The sequence below is a fragment of the Thunnus maccoyii genome, chromosome 19 (assembly GCF_910596095.1).
Source record: "Thunnus maccoyii chromosome 19, fThuMac1.1, whole genome shotgun sequence".
Classification (NCBI taxonomy): Eukaryota; Metazoa; Chordata; class Actinopteri; order Scombriformes; family Scombridae; genus Thunnus; species Thunnus maccoyii.
In genome coordinates this window covers 29,519,948-29,540,372 of record NC_056551.1, presented here as the reverse complement: position 1 = coordinate 29,540,372, position 20,425 = coordinate 29,519,948, and the positions used below count along the sequence as shown (strand labels likewise).

Here is a 20,425-nt window from a genome sequence, read left to right as displayed (position 1 = left end):
CAGTTCAGTGCAGAGAACTCGACGATGTTTTGACTTTTCACGCCGCCATCAATCAGTTTTACTGTCGTTCTGCATTCATCTTCATCTTCTTCATCCTGTGACATCACCAGTCTTCTTCTTCTCTTCTGTTGGTTTTAAAGCTGAACTCAGTCGGGAGTTTGAGACCAACGACAGACTGGGAATAATCTCCCAGCTTTTGTTGTTAAACTGGGTGGAAACCATTATAGAGTTTAGAATAAAACCTGCATTACAGAACAATCCCGAGTCTTTGCAGCCGCTTCATACTGGTGCAGCCTCATACTGGTGCAGCCTCATACTGGTGCGGCTTCATCCTGGTGCGGCTTCATACTGGTGCAGCCTCATACTGGTGCAGCTTCATACTGGTGCAGCCTCATACTGGTGCGGCTTCATACTGGTGCGGCTTCATACTGGTGCAGCCTCATACTGGTGCAGCCTCATACTGGTGCGGCTTCATACTGGTGCGGCCTCATACTGGTGCGGCTTCATACTGGTGCGGCTTCATACTGGTGCAGCCTCATACTGGTGCGGCTTCATACTGGTGCGGCTTCATACTGGTGCAGCCTCATACTGGTGCAGCCTCATACTGGTGCAGCCTCATACTGGTGCGGCTTCATACTGGTGCGGCGTCCATGACGACGTGTTGGGGGTGCAGGTTCGTTAGCAGCCGTTGCTTCAGTAGATGTGACGTCTGATTGACCAGAAACACCTGAACACACGTTCACTTCAACACAAACAGCGACGGGACAAAACGATGAGATTCTACAATTAAGTCAGAATATTAAAACAATATAAATTAATATTTTGAGGTAAAACTCAATCAGGAAAGAAAATGTTTATTCTGAGGAGAAAGAGGGAACGTCGTCACATTTAAAGGGTAAAGTTGATGTTTTATTCTCTTTATTTCACATGTTGAAAACTTATTTCTCACAATATTTCTGTTGTTTATGTTTATGTTGTTTATGTTTATTGTTTATGTTTAGTGGATGTGATGCAGCAGCAGCTTGTGTTCACATGAAAACCTTCATCATCCAGGTTTTTGTCCCTTCAGAGCCTCCGTACGGCTCTGATGTAACCGGAGAAACAAGAAGCAGCAGCCACGTTTGCACCTAAAATGTTTAGCTTTATTGTTCGTTATCTGTTTAACATTTCGACTCGTTTTCCTTCAGCTTCAACAGAGAAACAGTGAAAACCAACTGAACAAGAAAAGTTACAGCCGTGAATAAAACTGTGGAAACTTTTTGGCAAAAAAAAAAAATCACTTTTCTTTTTAAATTATGTGCTTTTAAAGTTAAAAGGTTTAAGGTTTTACAGCAATAACTTACGTTTTACAGTGTTATTTGTTTCCAAGGCGATACAGAGCGGGAAAGTTTCCGCCGGCGGACGACAAACAGAACGACTCGAACTCACGAACGAGTTTCAGTCGGCCGGCGGGAAACTTTCCTCCCCGGAATAAAAGCAGGTTGTGAGTCTGGAGGTCGGTTCAGGAACAGATTTCTGTCTTCAACGCACGAAACAAACGATTCGATTTAATCGTTTAATTAAGTTTTAGATTCCTGAACGCAGCCGAATCCAAACATACTCTGAATATTCCCGCTTTAATTTGTCTGGAGGAAACTTCTCTGATTGGTAGAAGCGACGGATCGAAGGATCGACGATCGTTTGAAACGTTTGAAACGTTTGAAGACAAAAATCTGTTTGGAACCGAAAACCTTCAAATAAGAAAAACTTCCAACAGAGCAGAAGGAGCTCAGACGCTACAGCTAGCAGAAACATCGTTATCATCATCATCATCATCATCATCGTCGTCATTATGTCACCATGGTAACTGTCATTGTTAAGGTAGGGGGCGGGGCCATGCAGGGACAAAGGCAGAGAGGGGCGGAGCTAAGCGCTACACATCATTTTAGTGGTATAAAAACATAAAAAGTTCATTTGTAAAGTTTTTTCTCGTCGATTAAAGAAGCTTGACTGACAGGTGAGAGGAGCCAATGACGGGAGGAGGGGAGGTGGGGGGGCGGGGCTAGCACTTAAATACAGACTCACTTCCTGTACAGTTCAGTTCACAAACACTTTGACGTTTCTCCTCCGTATTTACACGACTGTCTCAGCTTTGGCCGCCGTTTTGTGTCCCGTTTCTTTTCACACTGACGTCACGATGTACGAGCCGCGTTCACCGCCGCCGCCGCCGCCGCTACCGCCACCTTCTCCACCTTTCGGCTCCCGTTTCTTGGTGACGGGGGTGGGGATGAGTGAGGGCCGTGTGGGCGTGGTGGATGATGACGTGGTGGTGGTGGACGTGGCCGTGACGTCGGTGCTGCTCTTCCTGGGGCTCGGCGTGTAGTTGAAGGGGCTGACTCGGGCCGCCACGGCGCCGCTGCGCTGCTGACTGCGCTGCTGTTGTTGTTGTTGTTGTTGTTGGCGTTCAGGCGGCGGCGGCGGCGGCAGCTTGTCGTCGAGGCTCTCGCAGCTCCGGCGCAGGTTGAGGTTGGAGGAGGAGGAAGAGGAGGAGGAGGAGGGGATCTTGCTGGGGGCGGGGCTGTCGATGACGGGCGGGGCGTTGGCGGCGGTGGGAGAGCGAGCTGAACAGGAAGAGGAGGAACGCGGGTTGTTGACGGGACAGTCCTCCAGACGCACCCACACGTCCTCCGGTTGGTCGCCGCCGCTCCTGGCGGCCGACGAGTCGCCGCCGCTCTTCGCCTTCCTCCATGTTCCCTTCGACCTGGCGGCGCTCTCCTCCTCGCTCCGCCCCTTCTCGCTGGACTCCGACGAGGCCGACAGCACCGAGGACGAGCTTCCTGTCCGCTTCCACGTCCCGACGCGTGGTAACGACGTCGAGTGTTTGCCGCCGTTTCCTCCGCCGCCGCCACCGCCGTTCTCCCGCTTCCACGTGCCGGTGCGACTGAAGCGTGACGACGTCGCTTCCTGTGGGCGTGACGGGCTCTCGGAGTGCGAGCGGTTGACGTCGTGTCTCCTCGTCGTCGCCGGCAGCGGCGTGTCCGGGCTGGACGGAGACTCGAGCGCCGCCGCCGCCGCCGACTCCTCCAGCTTCCTCTTCAGCGTCGGACTCGGCGCTTCTTTGATGAAGGTCGACTGACGGACGAGCGTCGGCTTCTCAGGCTCCGCCTTCTGCTTCTTGGCCGCCGTGGAGCCGCCGACCCTCGACGCGGACTCGCTCCTCGGGATGCCGCCGCCGCCGCTCCTCGCCGCCGCGGCGCTCTGTTTGGCCGGTCTGGAGGCCGACGATGACGACGCGCTCCCCGGAGACGCCGTGCGGGGCAGCTGCGACAGCTTTCCTCCTTTCTGATTGGCCGCCGATGAAGAGCGAGACGGCGTGGAGTCCCGTGACGACCCGCCTCTGTCGGCGCCGTCGCCGCTTCCCGGAGCTTTCGCCACGGCCGCCGCTCTGGGTTTGCTCCGCCCCCTGGCTGCGGGCTCCGCCCTCGGCTTCCCGGTGATCAGACTCCTGTAAACCTTCTTCCCGCCTCGCAGCGCCTTCGTCTCCTCCTCTTCGTCGTCCTTCTTCTTCTTGGCCTCCAGCGTGCTGCGTTCTCCCGGCTTCAGGATCCTCGCTCCTCGCTTCGCCTCCTCCTTCTCCTCCGCTTCTTCTTCTTCTTCTGCGTTGTTGTTCGGCGCCGGCAGGCGGAACGGCGAGCCGACGGATTTGAGGGACAGAACCGAGTCCGAGTCTGATGAGGGTTGGCGGGACAGAGACGAGGCGGCGGCGGCGGCGGCGGCGTTGAGGCTGCTGACGATGGAGTTGGCGCCTTCTTGGATGGCCTTCCAATCAAACGACTCGGAGTCGGGGGAGGCGGGGCTTCTCGGCGCCTCTGAAGGCTCCTCTTCAGCCAGAATGCCTTCATCTATTTTGGGAACAGGAAGCTGCGTGGCGGCGGCGGCGGGGACGGCGGCGGCGGAGGCTTTCTTCTTCTTCTTGGGCATGGCGGAGCTGATGCACTCCTGCAGCAGGTCGTCCTCCGAGTCGATGCTCAGCGAGCTGAGCGACGAGTTCCTGGAGAAGCAGACGGGCGTGTCCTCCACGTGGAACGCTTTGGGGGCGTAGCCGCTGGCTGCGGGGGGGCGGGGCTTCGACTCCGCCTGTGGCGGCGGCGGCGGAGGAGGAGGAGACTTGGCTGCAGCTTTGCCTCCATCTTGTTTCTCCGGCGGCGGCGGCGGAGCGAACTCCTTGTTGTTGTTCTCCTGGTCGATGTCGCTCAGCGAGCTGAGGGACGAGTTCCTGGAGAAGCAGACGGGCGTGTCCTCGATGGCGAACTTCTGCTTCTCGTCCGGCGCCGGCGGGTTCGTCGCCAGTTTGGTTCGAGGGAAAACCGCCGCCGTCTGCTGTTTCCTCTTCCTGCCTTCTTCTTCTTTTGTTTTCTTTTCCTCTTCGTCCTTCTCGACTCCGCCGTCGTCTTCGTCGAAGTCGAGCGAGCTCAGCGAGTCGTTGCGTGAGAAGCAGCACGGCGTGCCCTCGATGGGCGTGTAGTGTCGCGGCGAGTCGAAGGCGAACCCCGGCTTCGCTTTGGCGGCCGTCGCCGCGGCGACGCTGTACGCCGCCCGCTGGGGCATCGGCTTCACCGGCGACGTCGGCTTCTTCTTCTGCTGCTGCGGGCCGAGAGGAGGCGGGACCGGAGGAGGGAGGGGAGGCGGGAGGGGCGGGGTTTGGAGGTGCTCGCCGTTGGCCGCCGCCGCTCTGACGGGCTTCCTGGGTTTAGCTTTGGGCATGGCGGCACTGATGCACTCGGCGAGGATGTCGTCGCCGTTCTCGCCCTCAGGAAGTCCTGCCCGCCTCCTCTGGGAGGAAGTGGGCGGGGCTACGGGTATGACCGCCGCTGCCTCCTCATTGGGCGGAGAGTCGATGGTGAGGTCGCTGAGCGAGGTGGCGGTGGAGAAGTTCAGCGGCGTTCCCTCCACGCAGTAGACTCTCGGCACCTCCTCCGGCGGCGGCGGCACGTCCTTCCTCTGCTGTGATTGGCCGCGGCTCTGAGGCGGGAAGAGCTTGTAGACGGGAAGCTGGCTGGGTTTCCGTGGCGCCGCTTGTTGCTGTTTCTTTGGTTTCCGTGACGACTTGGGCATGGCCATGTCGATGCACGCCGCCAGGATCTCGATGTCGTCGTCGTCGTCGGATTCGTCGAGGATCTGTTTGGCCTCCTCCTCCTTCCTCTCCTCGCCGCCTCCTTCCTCCTCCTCTTTCTTCTTCATCATCTCTGCCGCGATGTACGGCTCGTCCAGACTGAGCGCGCTCAGACTGGAGGCGCGGGAGAAGCCGTGCGGCGTGCTCTCGGTGGCGAAGTGCAGCAGGACGTCGGCGCTGCTCTCCTCCTCGTCCTTCTTCTTCGCCTTTTCCTCCTCTTTCGTCTTCTGAGTCGGCGGAGGGAGCGGCGGCGTCTTGGCGCGGCTCGGCGGCATGGTCTGTCCCGGGCTGTCGGGCAGGTCGCTGGGGCTGACCACGCCGCTCGGCACGCCGCTGCACGGCTCGCTGGAGCGCACGGAGCTGGCGATGGAGGAGGTGGAGAAGCTGTCGAGGGAGCTGACGGACGTGCAGCGGCTGAACATCAGCGGCGTCTCCTGAGCGTACGGCTGCTCCGGAGGACTTTTAGGAGTCCTGGCGCCCGACGAGGTCACGTGATGGTGGTGATGGTGGTGGGTGTGGCCGTGATGGTGGTGGTGACCTCGCCTTCCGCGTGTGGAGGGAACGGCGGCGGCGGCGGCGGTCGCCGTCTGGCTCTCCGCCTCCTTCTGCTGCCGCTGCTGCTGCTGCTCGTGCGCGTCCTTCTCGCTCACAGGAAGTGTCGGGTAGTCGTTGCCGCCGCCGCCGATGACGCTCCCGCCTCTCCTCTTCCTGCCGATGACGTCGCCGTCCTCCTCTTCCTCCTCCGAGGAGAGCGAGGACAGAGAGCTGCCTCTGGAGAAGCAGATGGGCGTGTCTTCCACGCAGTACGTCTGCGTCATCTCCTGGTTGCTTTTCGGCACCGCCCGATTGGCTGGGGGAGGGGGGCGGGGCTTGCTGGCGGAGGAGGACGGCGGAGGGGGCAGCGAGGCGGCGGCGCTCTCTTCCGGCTTGAACAAAGGCTTGCGAGGAGCGTCGGCGCCGTACTTCAGGCTGTAGTCGATCGGCTGCTCGCTCGCCGAGTCGCCGCCGTAGTTTGACGTTCCCGTGACGACGACGTAGCGCGACGGCGGTACAGACATCATGCGACCGCCGCTCGCCGCGGAGTCGCCGCCGTCGTTCCTCCTCCTCAGCCTGGCGTCCTGCTCGTCGTCGTCGTCGCTCTCGATGCCGCCGCGGTGACTCGGACTCTGTCTCCCAGAATTCAGCTGTTCGTCGGAGTACTTGAGGCTGTAGTTGATGGGCGTGTCCAGCTCCGCGCCGTCGTCGTCCGCCATGTGGTTGGCGCTGCGGATCTTGTGCGCCAGGTCGGCGGGGTACTTCCTGTAGACGCAGCACCTGTTGGCTCCGCTCTCGTCCGACGAGTAGAACGGCTCCGACGACGACGGTTTGGTTTTGCCGCGGTTTCCGTAGCCGTCGGCGCTCGTCACGCTGTTCAGGCTGTCGCTGGACGCTCGCACGCTGGGCGAGAACACCGGCCGAGCGTACGCCGCTTCCTCGCTCGTCCTCTTTGATCCGTCTCCGTTTTTAGGGCTCGACAGCACCGGGGTGTTGGCGTACGAGCGTGTCGTGCTTCCTCCTCCTCCGCTGGCGCCGTTGCAGCCCCGCCCCTTCCTGTGCGCCGCCTTGGGACTCAGGTTGTCGATGTTGTCAAAAGTCTCTGACAGCTGCTGGGCGTCCAGCTCCTCGATCAGCGCCTTCTGTTTGCGGGCGTGCAGCGAAGGGGCGCCGGCGCCCGGCGACACCACGCTGGCGTCCTTGTAGCGCGCCGGCCGGTTGGCCATCAGGTTGCGCAGGGCGGCGGCGCTGCCCATGGCGATCATCTTGTGCCGGGAGTGGATGAGGTTACGCAGCATGCCCACCGCGCCCAGCTCCCATAACGCCTCCTGGTCTTTGGCGTCTCGCGCCGACAGGTTCCAGAGCGTCCCGCAGGCGTTGGACACGATGGTCAGACTGTGAGACTTCAGGTGCTGCAGCAGCGTCGGCAGGCAGCCGTGTTCACGCAGGATCTGCCTGCAAGACGAGACGCAGGGAGAAGGTGAATGCTTTGAGTGTTTAAGGTGACGCAGCGAGTGTTACAGGCGAGAACGGCCGGCTCACCTGTGCGCCTCGTTGGTGGCGATGAGGCTGGAGACGTTGCGCAGGATGCCGCCGCCGCTCTCGATGATGGCGAGCGTGTTGGTGTGGCTGCGGTGCGTCAGCGTTCCCACCAGAAACGCCAGAGCGCCGTCCACCGCGCAGATGTCCGCCTTGTTCTCCGTGCAGTGAGCCGACAGGTTCCAGAGCGCGCTCAGTACGGACTTCAGAGTCGACTCCTGACAGAGAAGAAGAAACACGATGAAGACCGGGTTCTGGAGCGCGCTCAGTACAGACCGCAGCATAAAGTGAAACCAAACCGATTTATTTACCTTTTGGACCTCGAGAGCGCAGCCCATCAGCGCTCGCACACTGCCGACCTCACGCAGCGTCTTCTTACTGTTGACATCAGCACGCCACGACAAGTTCCTCAGAACGCTGGCGATCACCTGCAGACAACGACACAAGATTCAGGAAACAGGAAACAGCAAAGAGAACAAACAGAGGAAGCGTTGACGGTTTTATATAATGTTGCTGTCATGGCGGCAACCAAAGCAGCGGCCGCTGGAGCAGCGAACGAGTCCAGCAGGAAACAGCAACGTGACATCACAGTTATGACATCACAGCAACGTGACATCACAGTTATGACATCACAGTTATGACATCACAGCAACGTGACATCACAGTTATGACATCACAGTTATGACATCACAGCAATAAAATAAAAACATGAAACAGAAAAACGTCTAGAAAACAAAGATCAAAGACAAAAAAAAAATTTCAAGTTCCACAAACACGTTTCAGCCTGTTGCCGCAGCAACGCGATCGTACCTGCTGCAGGTCTTCACTCTCAGACTTCAGCTGGGCGACCATCGCTCTCATGCAGCCCTTCATGGAGCACAGCGTGGCCTGATGGGAAAACAACCGTCCCGTTATACGTTTTAAAGGACATGAAGGTTTGACACATGAATGACGAGCCTTTGTGTGTTTTCCTCTGACCTTATTGGCTACATCTCCAAAGGTGAGGTTAGTGAGCGCCATGCCGGCGTACCGCCGCAGCGTGACGCTGTAATGATCGCTGCTCAGACCGAACATCTCACAGTCCACCTGCAGCAGCTCCGCCACCGCCTGCAGACCGCCTGCAGGGACAGAAAGCCCACAGAGAGACAGATAGATAGAGACAGAAGCAGCACGTTGTTAACAAGTTGGTGAGATATTTATAAAACTTCAGTCAGTCTGTTGTCGGACTCACCGAGCTCGTTCATAGCGTGTCGATGTTCCTCGTCGAAGGAAAGCTTCATGAGGACGCAGACGGCCGGACAGATCTGATGCTCCACTGGAGACGGCACTGCACACAGAAACATACGCCACGTTAACATACAGAGAGGAGACGCCACCACGTTTAAACATTTAACAGGAGGAAACTTCTGATGCTTATTTTAATTAATTCTAATGTCAATAAAGTTTTGAACGTGTCTCCTGATTGGTCTGTGTCTATGACATCACTCACTGGGGTTGTCCTCCTGGTCGACGCCCCTCTCGTGGTTCTCTTGCCAGCTCCAACACGCCTCGCAGTAGTGACGCACCTGCTCCAGCAGGTGGAGCACTCTGATCTCCCGCCGCCCCCTCTTATCGTCTGGCTGACTGTGTACGATGTTGTGCAGCGCCGCTGACGCTCGTGCTCGCGCCTCTTTGCTGCCGCGAGAGTTACCTAGGTAACAGGAAACAACAGGAAACAACAGACAGCTGTGACAGTAACACGACCGACACATAACATCATGACATCTCTCCACTACGAGCTTTTATATCAGGTACAAACGAAGGCCCCACATGGTTACCTAGCAACAGGGAGTCTTTGTCGTTGCCATGCAACAGCTGGATGAGCAGCGGCAGGCAGCCGGACTGACGCATGGCGATGCACGAGTCCTGTGAGCTCGACATGGCGAGCAGTGTCCGCGACATGTCGTCCTTATCGTGAGTTCCCAGCATGGACAGAAGACTGTAGACCATCTCCACCTGCAGGGGGCGATATAGAGGTCATTATTTACAGTGTAGACCATCTCCACCTGCAGGGGGCGATATAGAGGTCATTATTTACAGTGTAGACCATCTCCACCTGCAGGGGGCGATATAGAGGTTATTATTTACAGTGTAGACCATCTCCACCTGCAGGGGGCGATATAGAGGTTATTATTTACAGTGTAGACCATCTCCACCTGCAGGGGGCGACACAGAGGTCATTATTTACAGTGTAGACCATCTCCACCTGCAGGGGGCGACACAGAGGTCATTATTTACAGTGTAGACCATCTCCACCTGCAGGGGGCGACACAGAGGTCATTATTTACAGTGTAGACCATCTCCACCTGCAGGGGGCGACACAGAGGTCATTATTTACAGTGTAGACCATCTCCACCTGCAGGGGGCGACACAGAGGTCATTATTTACAGTGTAGACCATCTCCACCTGCAGGGGGCGACATAGAGGTCATTATTTACAGTGTAGACCATCTCCACCTGCAGGGGGCGATACAGAGGTCATTATTTACAGTGTAGACCATCTCCACCTGCAGGGGGCGATACAGAGGTCAGTGTGGGGTTGTGAGCAGGTAGGATCACTCACCTTGGTTCCCAGGTGGCTGGTGATTCGTCGAGGCACAGAGTAACTCGTCTCATTGGCCGGCTCATGATCCAATCGGCTGCTGGAGCTCTGAAAGACAAACACAAAGAAAAGATTGAAATTAAAGCTGCAAGCAGCGATGATCAGGCCCTCGCACCTTCACACACGGCGGGATACGCCGCAGTCAAAGGGCTGTTACTGCGAGCATGCGGATGTGTTCAGGACTGGGCTCTTACTGGACGTTGCACGAAGAGTTAAATATCACTTCCTGTGTCCATTAGCTAGAGGTAGCCGCTAGCTAACATTAGCTAACAGTTATTTAATCAGTACAAGCAGCTGGACGCTGTACAGAATAAGAACTAATACACGTTGTGTTTTAAAGTGTACCAGTCACACACTCTCCTGCAGGCTCTTGGAAGAGAATGATTAAATGTTAGCATTAATACAACTTCCTGTTTGTCTTTATGAGCGGCTCATCGTCTGTCTCTGTATTTGGCAGTTTGATATATTCGGCAGTAGAGATGTCGGACGATGTTTTGGACTCGTCATCAGTTTATTTCCACATTTAACACGTTACAGGATCCTTCAGGAAGTCCTGCAGGTTAAACTGGACTCTAACACGCTCACTATGAACACACTTTAAGATGCTCGCTAGCCTAGCAACATTAACGCTACAAACAACCCATAATGCAACACTCCGTGTAGGAGTCAGTTTTACACATCTGATAATACATCCATGTCGTGAACACGTGATTAATGAACAACTAACACCTGAACGAGATGCTCACCTGAGCCCCGGCCAATCCGCTGCTGTCGCTTGGCCCCTGAGCTTCCTCTACCTGCAGAGAGAGAGAGAGAGAGGACAGGTGAGACCAGGTGAAGGTGAGTCGTGACGCTCACACTGCTGCAGGTGTGAACGGTCTGAAGGTAGAGGTGAGAACAGGTGAGGTTACCTGCAGACGAGCTCCCAGTCTCAGGATGTCTTTCTCTATCTGCTGAATACGAGACACCCGAGCCTGAAACACACACAGGTAGAGACAGGTGAGGGTGTGTGTGTGTGTGTGTGTGTGTGTGTGTTTAACAGGATTCAGCCTCACTGATCCTTCTTCTCTTGGGTTTAATAAAGTTGGAAACGCTTTGAGCACAACAGAGATCCTTTAAAATGTTGGAGCCATTTTCACTTCCAAGAATTATTATTGTTGGACTAATTGTCTGATGTGCATGAGATTATATTTGCCTGTTTACCAGCATCAAACAGTTTAGAACTGAAGTCTTCCTCTGCTGGCCTTTAATAGGCACTGTGATGTCACCTGTGTAGAAGCGATGGAGGTGATTGAGACACAGGCGGCCATGATTAGACGGGAGCGGCATCGTCTTTTGACCGCAAACACTGTTTTATTTTCTAGATGAAGTTTGTGTTGACTGCTAATGTTTGTGTGCTGCACACCTGCATTACAAAAACACAACAATCATCCAGCTAGAAGCTTTATTCTGTCAGAGCTGCTGAAACACGTCACCACGTTTTCCCCGTCAACACTTTCACGTTCCTGCAGGTCGTTCAGGTCGTCAAACTCAACTTCAGGTTCAAATCAAACACAGTTTAGACACACAGCAGCACATCATCTGCCAAAGGTTACACGGGTAACGTGACCTCTGCTAAAGGTTACACAGGTAACCTGACCTCTGCCAAAGGTTACACAGGTAACGTGACCTCTGCTAAAGGTTACACGGGTAACGTGACCTCTGCCAAAGGTTACACGGGTAACGTGACCTCTGCTAAAGGTTACACGGGTAACGTGACCTCTGCCAAAGGTTACACAGGTAACGTGACCTCTGCTAAAAGTTAAACCGGTAACGTGACCTCTGCTAAAGGTTACACGGGTAACGTGACCTCTGCTAAAGGTTACACAGGTAACATGACCTCTGCTAAAGGTTACACAGGTAACATGACCTCTGCTAAAGGTTACACAGGTAACATGACCTCTGCTAAAGGTTACACAGGTAACGTGACCTCTGCCAAAGGTTACACGGGTAACGTGACCTCTGCTAAAGGTTACACGGGTAACGTGACCTCTGCTAAAGGTTACACGGGTAACGTGACCTCTGCTAAAGGTTACACGGGTAACGTGACCTCTGCTAAAAGTTAAACCGGTAACGTGACCTCTGCTAAAGGTTACACAGGTAACGTGACCTCTGCTAAAGGTTACACAGGTAACGTGACCTCTGCCAAAGGTTACACAGGTAACGTGACCTCTGCTAAAGGTTACACAGGTAACGTGACCTCTGCCAAAGGTTACACAGGTAACGTGACCTCTGCTAAAAGTTAAACCGGTAACGTGACCTCTGCTAAAGGTTACACGGGTAACGTGACCTCTGCTAAAGGTTACACGGGTAACGTGACCTCTGCTAAAGGTTACACGGGTAACGTGACCTCTGCTAAAGGTTACACGGGTAACGTGACCTCTGCTAAAGGTTACACGGGTAACGTGACCTCTGCTAAAGGTTACACAGGTAACCTGTCCTCTGCTAAAGGTTACACAGGTAACCTGACCTCTGCTAAAGGTTACACAGGTAACCTGTCCTCTGCTAAAGGTTACACAGGTAACCTGACCTCTGCTAAAGGTTACACAGGTAACCTGTCCTCTGCTAAAGGTTACACAGGTAACCTGTCCTCTGCTAAAGGTTACACGGGTAACGTGACCTCTGCTAAAGGTTACACGGGTAACGTGACCTCTGCTAAAGGTTACACGGGTAACGTGACCTCTGCTAAAGGTTACACGGGTAACGTGATCTCTGCTAAAGGTTACACAGGTAACCTGACCTCTGCTAAAGGTTACACAGGTAACGTGACCTCTGCTAAAGGTTACACAGGTAACCTGTCCTCTGCTAAAGGTTACACGGGTAACGTGACCTCTGCTAAAGGTTACACAGGTAACGTGACCTCTGCTAAAGGTTACACGGGTAACGTGACCTCTGCTAAAGGTTACACAGGTAACATGACCTCTGCTAAAGGTTACACGGGTAACGTGACCTCTGCTAAAGGTTACACGGGTAACGTGACCTCTGCTAAAGGTTACACGGGTAACGTGACCTCTGCTAAAGGTTACACAGGTAACCTGTCCTCTCCTAAAGGTTACACGGGTAACGTGACCTCTGCTAAAGGTTACACAGGTAACGTGACCTCTGCTAAAGGTTACACGGGTAACGTGACCTCTGCTAAAGGTTACACAGGTAACGTGACCTCTGCTAAAGGTTACACAGGTAACGTGACCTCTGCTAAAGGTTACACGGGTAACGTGACCTCTGCTAAAGGTTACACGGGTAACGTGACCTCTGCTAAAGGTTACACGGGTAACGTGACCTCTGCTAAAGGTTACACAGGTAACCTGTCCTCTGCTAAAGGTTACACGGGTAACGTGACCTCTGCTAAAGGTTACACAGGTAACATGACCTCTGCTAAAGGTTACACAGGTAACCTGTCCTCTGCTAAAGGTTACACCGGTAACGTGTCCTCTGCTAAAGGTTACACAGGTAACCTGTCCTCTGCTAAAGGTTACACGGGTAACGTGACCTCTGCTAAAGGTTACACAGGTAACCTGACCTCTGCTAAAGGTTACACAGGTAACGTGACCTCTGCTAAAGGTTACACAGGTAACCTGTCCTCTGCTAAAGGTTACACGGGTAACGTGACCTCTGCTAAAGGTTACACAGGTAACGTGACCTCTGCTAAAGGTTACACGGGTAACGTGACCTCTGCTAAAGGTTACACAGGTAACATGACCTCTGCTAAAGGTTACACGGGTAACGTGACCTCTGCTAAAGGTTACACGGGTAACGTGACCTCTGCTAAAGGTTACACGGGTAACGTGACCTCTGCTAAAGGTTACACAGGTAACCTGTCCTCTCCTAAAGGTTACACGGGTAACGTGACCTCTGCTAAAGGTTACACAGGTAACGTGACCTCTGCTAAAGGTTACACGGGTAACGTGACCTCTGCTAAAGGTTACACAGGTAACGTGACCTCTGCTAAAGGTTACACAGGTAACGTGACCTCTGCTAAAGGTTACACGGGTAACGTGACCTCTGCTAAAGGTTACACAGGTAACGTGACCTCTGCTAAAGGTTACACGGGTAACGTGACCTCTGCTAAAGGTTACACAGGTAACCTGTCCTCTGCTAAAGGTTACACGGGTAACGTGACCTCTGCTAAAGGTTACACAGGTAACATGACCTCTGCTAAAGGTTACACAGGTAACCTGTCCTCTGCTAAAGGTTACACCGGTAACGTGTCCTCTGCTAAAGGTTACACAGGTAACCTGACCTCCGTCGAAGGTTATACGGGTCAAACTGAATGAAAGTCTGCTGCTGACAGAAAAGTGATATTGATCGTATTATTGATCTGATCAGGTGGGTACCTGAGCTCTCCTCTCCATCTCCTGACAGGAGCCAAGCTGCTCCTCCATCGCTGAACGAATCTGACGAGCCTCAAACTCCAGCTGACGGCGACTCATATCAGTCTGCAGAGTGAACTAACACACACACACACACACACACACACACACACACAACACACACACACACACACACACACAACACACACACACACGCACACGCACACGCACACACACACACACACACACGTTAGAAATAATCTGGTTCTTTGATAAAAAGTCGAAGCTAACAGGAGAACTTCGACTCCCATGGTGCATTTCACTAACAAACATCCAATCACAGAGCATCATGTTCTTTGAGCTGAAGATCAAAGCAGCAAATAAACAGACGTCGAGTGTAAAATGTTTGGTGTCAAAACAAACTGTATCTGTACATTTTCAGTGAGCGGCAGACTGTCGATCCTCTTGGTGAGATTCTGCAGCTGAGCATAGTACCAGTCCTTCTCCTTCTCCTCCTTCTCCAGCTCAGCCAATAGCAGAGACCTGTCAGCAGCAGCAGCCAATCACAGAGCAGAAAACAGAGAGAGGGAAAAATTAAACACAACATCAGACAAAAACTTCAAACAGTACACATAAAAGAATAAATCCAGTACTGTTTTAACTCTGTAACAGTAGATGAAGCAGTATTGATACTGACACAGATTTGTGTTTTTGGTATTTGTTGTATTACAGTCAGTATTTCCTCTGTATTCATTCAGCAGCGGCGCACCGTCGCCACAAAATCATGAGTGTCACTGCTAAAATTTCACACGATCATTAATATCAATGAGTTACTAATGATTTTCACTCGCACACTGTGCAACACAATAACCCTCGACGTTATTGTGGAATTGTTTTGAGTCGTCCTTCCTCTCTTCATTCTTCAAGACGTCGTCTACGTCAAAGTTACGAGAGCAGTGTCGCTCCGTCAAAGTAATAAGGCAGCGCGTAATGTGTGTGAACGTAGCATAACGAGCGGCTACGAGAAAGAGCGAGCAGCAGAAAAGTGACGGTGAATGTGAGCGGAGCGGGGAAAGGTTAACAGGAAATTGTCAATTTGTCAGTAGATGTGCAGTACAGACTACAGCGTGTCAGTTCATGTGCAGTACAGACTACAGCGTGTCAGTTCATGTGCAGTACAGACTACAGCGTGTCAGTAATAACGGTAGTTCAGCAGTAATAGCGGTGGTACAGTAGTAATAACGGTAGTACAGTAGTAATAGCGGTAGTTCAGCAGTAATAGCGGTGGTTCAGTAGTAATAGCGGTAGTACAGTAGTAATAGCGGTAGTTCAGCAGTAATAGCGGTGGTTCAGCAGTAATAACGGTGGTTCAGTAGTAATAGCGGTAGTTCAGCAGTAATAGCGGTGGTTCAGCAGTAATAGCGGTGGTTCAGTAGTAATAGCGGTAGTTCAGCAGTAATAGCGGTAGTTCAGCAGTAATAGCGGTGGTTCAGCAGTAATAGCGGTGGTTCAGCAGTAATAGCGGTGGTTCAGCAGTAATAACGGTGGTTCAGTAGTAATAGCGGTGGTTCAGTAGTAATAGCGGTAGTTCAGTAGTAATAACGGTGGTTCAGTAGTAATAGCGGTGGTTCAGTAGTAATAGCGGTGGTTCAGTAGTAATAACGGTGGTTCAGTAGTAATAGCGGTGGTTCAGTAGTAATAGCGGTGGTTCAGTAGTAATAACGGTGGTACAGTAGTAATAGCGGTGGTTCAGTAGTAATAGCGGTGGTACAGTAGTAATAGCGGTGGTTCAGTAGTAATAACGGTGGTACAGTAGTAATAGCGGTGGTTCAGTAGTAATAACGGTGGTACAGTAGTAATAGCGGTGGTACAGTAGTAATAGCGGTGGTTCAGTAGTAATAACGGTGGTACAGTAGTAATAACGGTGGTTCAGTAGTAATAACGGTGGTTCAGTAGTAATAGCGGTGGTTCAGTAGTAATAACGGTGGTACAGTAGTAATAGTGGTAGTTCAGCAGTAATAGCGGTGGTACAGTAGTAATAGTAGTAGTACAGTAGTAATAGCAGTAGTTCAGTAGTAATAGTAGTAGTACAGCAGTAATAGCGATGGTACAGCAGTAATAGCGGTAGTTCAGCAGTAATAGCGGTAGTTCAGTAGTAATAACGGTGGTACAGTAGTAATAGCAGTAGTAATAGCAGTAATAGTAGTAGTACAGTAGTAATAGCGGTAGTTCAGTAGTAATAGCAGTAGTACAGTAGTAATAGCGGTAGTTCAGCAGTAATAGCGGTAGTTCAGTAGTAATAACGGTGGTACAGTAGTAATAGCAGTAGTACAGCAGTAATAGTAGTAGTACAGTAGTAATAGCGGTAGTTCAGTAGTAATAGCAGTAGTACAGTAGTAATAGCGGTAGTTCAGTAGTAATAGCGGTAGTTCAGTAGTAATAACGGTGGTTCAGTAGTAATAGCGGTGGTTCAGCAGTAATAGCGGTAGTACAGTAGTAATAGCGGTGGTTCAGCAGTAATAGCGGTAGTACAGCAGTAATAGCGGTAGTTCAGCAGTATTAGCGGTAGTTCAGCAGTAATAGCGGTAGTTCAGCAGTAATAGCGGTAGTTCAGCAGTAATAGCGGTAGTTCAGTAGTAATAGCGATGGTTCAGTAGTAATAACGGTGGTTCAGTAGTAATAGCGGTGGTTCAGTAGTAATAGCGGTGATACAGTGGTAATAGCGGTGGTTCAGTGGTAATAGCGGTGGTTCAGTAGTAACGGTGGTACAGTAGTAATAACGGTGGTTCAGTAGTAATAACGGTGGTTCAGTAGTAATAACGGTGGTTCAGTAGTAATAACGGTGGTCCAGTAGTAATAACGGTGGTCCAGTAGTAATAGCGGTGGTTCAGTAGTAACGGTGGTACAGCAGTAATAACGGTGGTACAGCAGTAATAGCGGTAGTTCAGCAGTAATAGCGGTAGTTCAGTAGTAATAACGGTGGTTCAGTAGTAATAACGGTGGTACAGTAGTAATAACGGTGGTTCACTAGTAATAGCGGTGGTTCAGTAGTAATAGCGGTAGTTCAGTAGTAATAACGGTGGTACAGTAGTAATAACGGTGGTACAGCAGTAATAACGGTGGTTCAGTAGTAATAACGGTGGTTCAGTAGTAATAACGGTGGTACAGTAGTAATAGCGGTGGTACAGTAGTAATAGCGGTGGTTCAGTAGTAATAGCGGTGGTTCAGTAGCAATAGCGGTGGTTCAGTAGCAATAGCGGTGGTTCAGTAGTAATAACGGTGGTTCAGCAGTAATAGCGGTGGTTCAGTAGTAATAGCGGTAGTTCAGTAGTAATAACGGTGGTTCAGTAGTAATAGCGGTGGTTCAGTAGTAATAGCGGTGGTTCAGTAGTAATAACGGTGGTTCAGCAGTAATAGCGGTGGTTCAGTAGTAATAGCGGTGGTTCAGTAGTAATAACGGTGGTTCAGTAGTAATAGCGGTGGTTCAATAGTAATAACGGTGGTTCAGTAGTAATAGCGGTGGTTCAGCAGTAATAGCGGTAGTACAGTAGTAATAGCGGTGGTACAGTAGTAATAGCGGTGGTTCAGTAGTAATAGCGGTGGTTCAGTAGTAATAACGGTGGTTCAGCAGTAATAGCGGTGGTTCAGCAGTAATAGCGGTGGTTCAGCAGTAATAGCGGTAGTTCAGCAGTAATAGCGGTAGTACAGTAGTAATAACGGTAGTTCAGCAGTAATAGCGGTAGTACAGTAGTAATAACGGTAGTTCAGCAGTAATAGCGGTAGTTCAGCAGTAATAGCGGTAGTTCAGCAGTAATAGCGGTAGTTCAGCAGTAATAGCGGTAGTTCAGTAGTAATAACGGTGGTTCAGTAGTAATAGCGGTGGTTCAGTAGTAATAGCGGTGGTACAGTAGTAATAGCGGTGGTTCAGTGGTAATAGCGGTGGTTCAGTAGTAATAGCGGTGGTTCAGTAGTAACGGTGGTACAGTAGTAATAACGGTGGTTCAGTAGTAATAGCGGTGGTTCAGTAGTAATAACGGTGGTTCAGTAGTAATAGCGGTGGTTCAGTAGTAATAGCGGTGGTACAGCAGTAATAACGGTGGTACAGCAGTAATAGCGGTAGTTCAGCAGTAATAGCGGTAGTTCAGTAGTAATAACGGTGGTTCAGTAGTAATAACGGTGGTACAGTAGTAATAACGGTGGTTCACTAGTAATAGCGGTGGTTCAGTAGTAATAGCGGTGGTACAGCAGTAATAGCGGTAGTTCAGTAGTAATAACGGTGGTTCAGTAGTAATAACGGTGGTACAGCAGTAATAGCGGTAGTTCAGCAGTAATAGCGGTAGTTCAGTAGTAATAACGGTGGTTCAGTAGTAATAACGGTGGTACAGTAGTAATAACGGTGGTTCAGTAGTAATAACGGTGGTTCAGTAGTAATAGCGGTGGTTCAGTAGTAATAACGGTGGTTCAGTAGTAATAACGGTGGTACAGTAGTAATAGCGGTGGTTCAGTAGTAATAGCGGTGGTACAGTAGTAATAGCGGTGGTTCAGTAGTAATAGCGGTGGTTCAGTAGTAATAACGGTGGTTCAGTAGTAATAGCGGTGGTTCAGTAGTAATAGCGGTGGTACAGTAGTAATAGCGGTGGTTCAGTAGTAATAACGGTGGTACAGTAGTAATAGCGGTGGTTCAGTAGTAATAACGGTGGTACAGTAGTAATAGCGGTGGTACAGTAGTAATAGCGGTGGTTCAGTAGTAATAACGGTGGTACAGTAGTAATAGTGGTAGTTCAGCAGTAATAGCGGTGGTACAGTAGTAATAGTAGTAGTACAGTAGTAATAGCAGTAGTTCAGTAGTAATAGTAGTAGTACAGCAGTAATAGCGATGGTACAGCAGTAATAGCGGTAGTTCAGCAGTAATAGCGGTAGTTCAGTAGTAATAACGGTGGTACAGTAGTAATAGCAGTAGTAATAGCAGTAGTACAGCAGTAATAGTAGTAGTACAGTAGTAATAGCGGTAGTTCAGTAGTAATAGTAGTAGTACAGTAGTAATAGCGGTAGTTCAGTAGTAATAGCGGTGGTTCAGTAGTAATAACGGTGGTTCAGTAGTAATAGCGGTAGTTCAGTAGTAATAACGGTGGTTCAGTAGTAATAGCGGTGGTTCAGCAGTAATAGCGGTAGTACAGTAGTAATAGCGGTGGTTCAGCAGTAATAGCGGTAGTACAGCAGTAATAGCGGTAGTTCAGCAGTATTAGCGGTAGTTCAGCAGTATTAGCGGTAGTTCAGCAGTAATAGCGGTAGTTCAGCAGTAATAGCGGTAGTTCAGTAGTAATAGCGATGGTTCAGTAGTAATAACGGTGGTTCAGTAGTAATAGCGGTGGTTCAGTAGTAATAGCGGTGGTACAGTAGTAATAGCGGTGGTTCAGTGGTAATAGCGGTGGTTCAGTGGTAATAGCGGTGCTTCAGTAGTAACGGTGGTACAGTAGTAATAACGGTGGTTCAGTAGTAATAACGGTGGTTCAGTAGTAATAGCGGTGGTTCAGTAGTAATAGCGGTGGTACAGTAGTAATAACGGTGGTACAGCAGTAATAGCGGTAGTTCAGCAGTAATAGCGGTAGTTCAGTAGTAATAACGGTGGTTCAGTAGTAATAACGGTGGTACAGTAGTAATAACGGTGGTTCACTAGTAATAGCGGTGGTTCAGTAGTAATAGCGGTGGTACAGCAGTAATAGCGGTAGTTCAGTAGTAATAACGGTGGTTCAGTAGTAATAACGGTGGTACAGCAGTAATAGCGGTAGTTCAGCAGTAATAGCGGTAGTTCAGTAGTAATAACGGTGGTACAGTAGTAATAACGGTGGTACAGTAGTAATAACGGTGGTTCAGTAGTAATAACGGTGGTTCAGTAGTAATAGCGGTGGTTCAGTAGTAATAACGGTGGTTCAGTAGTAATAACGGTGGTACAGTAGTAATAGCGGTGGTACAGTAGTAATAGCGGTGGTTCAGTAGTAATAGCGGTGGTACAGTAGTAATAGCGGTGGTTCAGTAGTAATAGCGGTGGTTCAGTAGTAATAACGGTGGTTCAGTAGTAATAGCGGTGGTTCAGTAGTAATAGCGGTGGTACAGTAGTAATAGCGGTGGTTCAGTAGTAATAACGGTGGTACAGTAGTAATAGCGGTGGTTCAGTAGTAATAACGGTGGTACAGTAGTAATAGCGGTGGTA

At 51.0% G+C, this 20,425-nt stretch overlaps 1 protein-coding gene across 3 annotated transcripts in view; it reads right to left on the bottom strand.

Moving 5' to 3' along the window:
* Positions 1-1,120: 1,120 nt before the first annotated feature.
* apc (APC regulator of WNT signaling pathway) overlaps positions 1,121-20,425 on the bottom strand; it is a 44,509-nt gene continuing 25,204 nt past the window's right edge. For 2 of the 3 annotated variants that reach the window (XM_042394609.1, XM_042394611.1), the window contains 13 exons: positions 14,649-14,757; positions 14,239-14,352; positions 10,777-10,839; positions 10,612-10,662; positions 9,827-9,913; positions 9,043-9,220; positions 8,715-8,915; positions 8,457-8,552; positions 8,204-8,343; positions 8,036-8,113; positions 7,537-7,653; positions 7,229-7,443; positions 1,121-7,141 (listed from right to left, as the gene is read on the bottom strand). In XM_042394609.1, coding sequence (XP_042250543.1) covers positions 2,161-7,141; positions 7,229-7,443; positions 7,537-7,653; positions 8,036-8,113; positions 8,204-8,343; positions 8,457-8,552; positions 8,715-8,915; positions 9,043-9,220; positions 9,827-9,913; positions 10,612-10,662; positions 10,777-10,839; positions 14,239-14,352; positions 14,649-14,757 — 6,430 coding nt within the window. In that variant the 3' untranslated portion in view covers positions 1,121-2,160. The remainder of the gene's footprint in view (positions 7,142-7,228; positions 7,444-7,536; positions 7,654-8,035; positions 8,114-8,203; positions 8,344-8,456; positions 8,553-8,714; positions 8,916-9,042; positions 9,221-9,826; positions 9,914-10,611; positions 10,663-10,776; positions 10,840-14,238; positions 14,353-14,648; positions 14,758-20,425) is intronic. The other variant, XM_042394610.1, reaches the window with a different exon arrangement.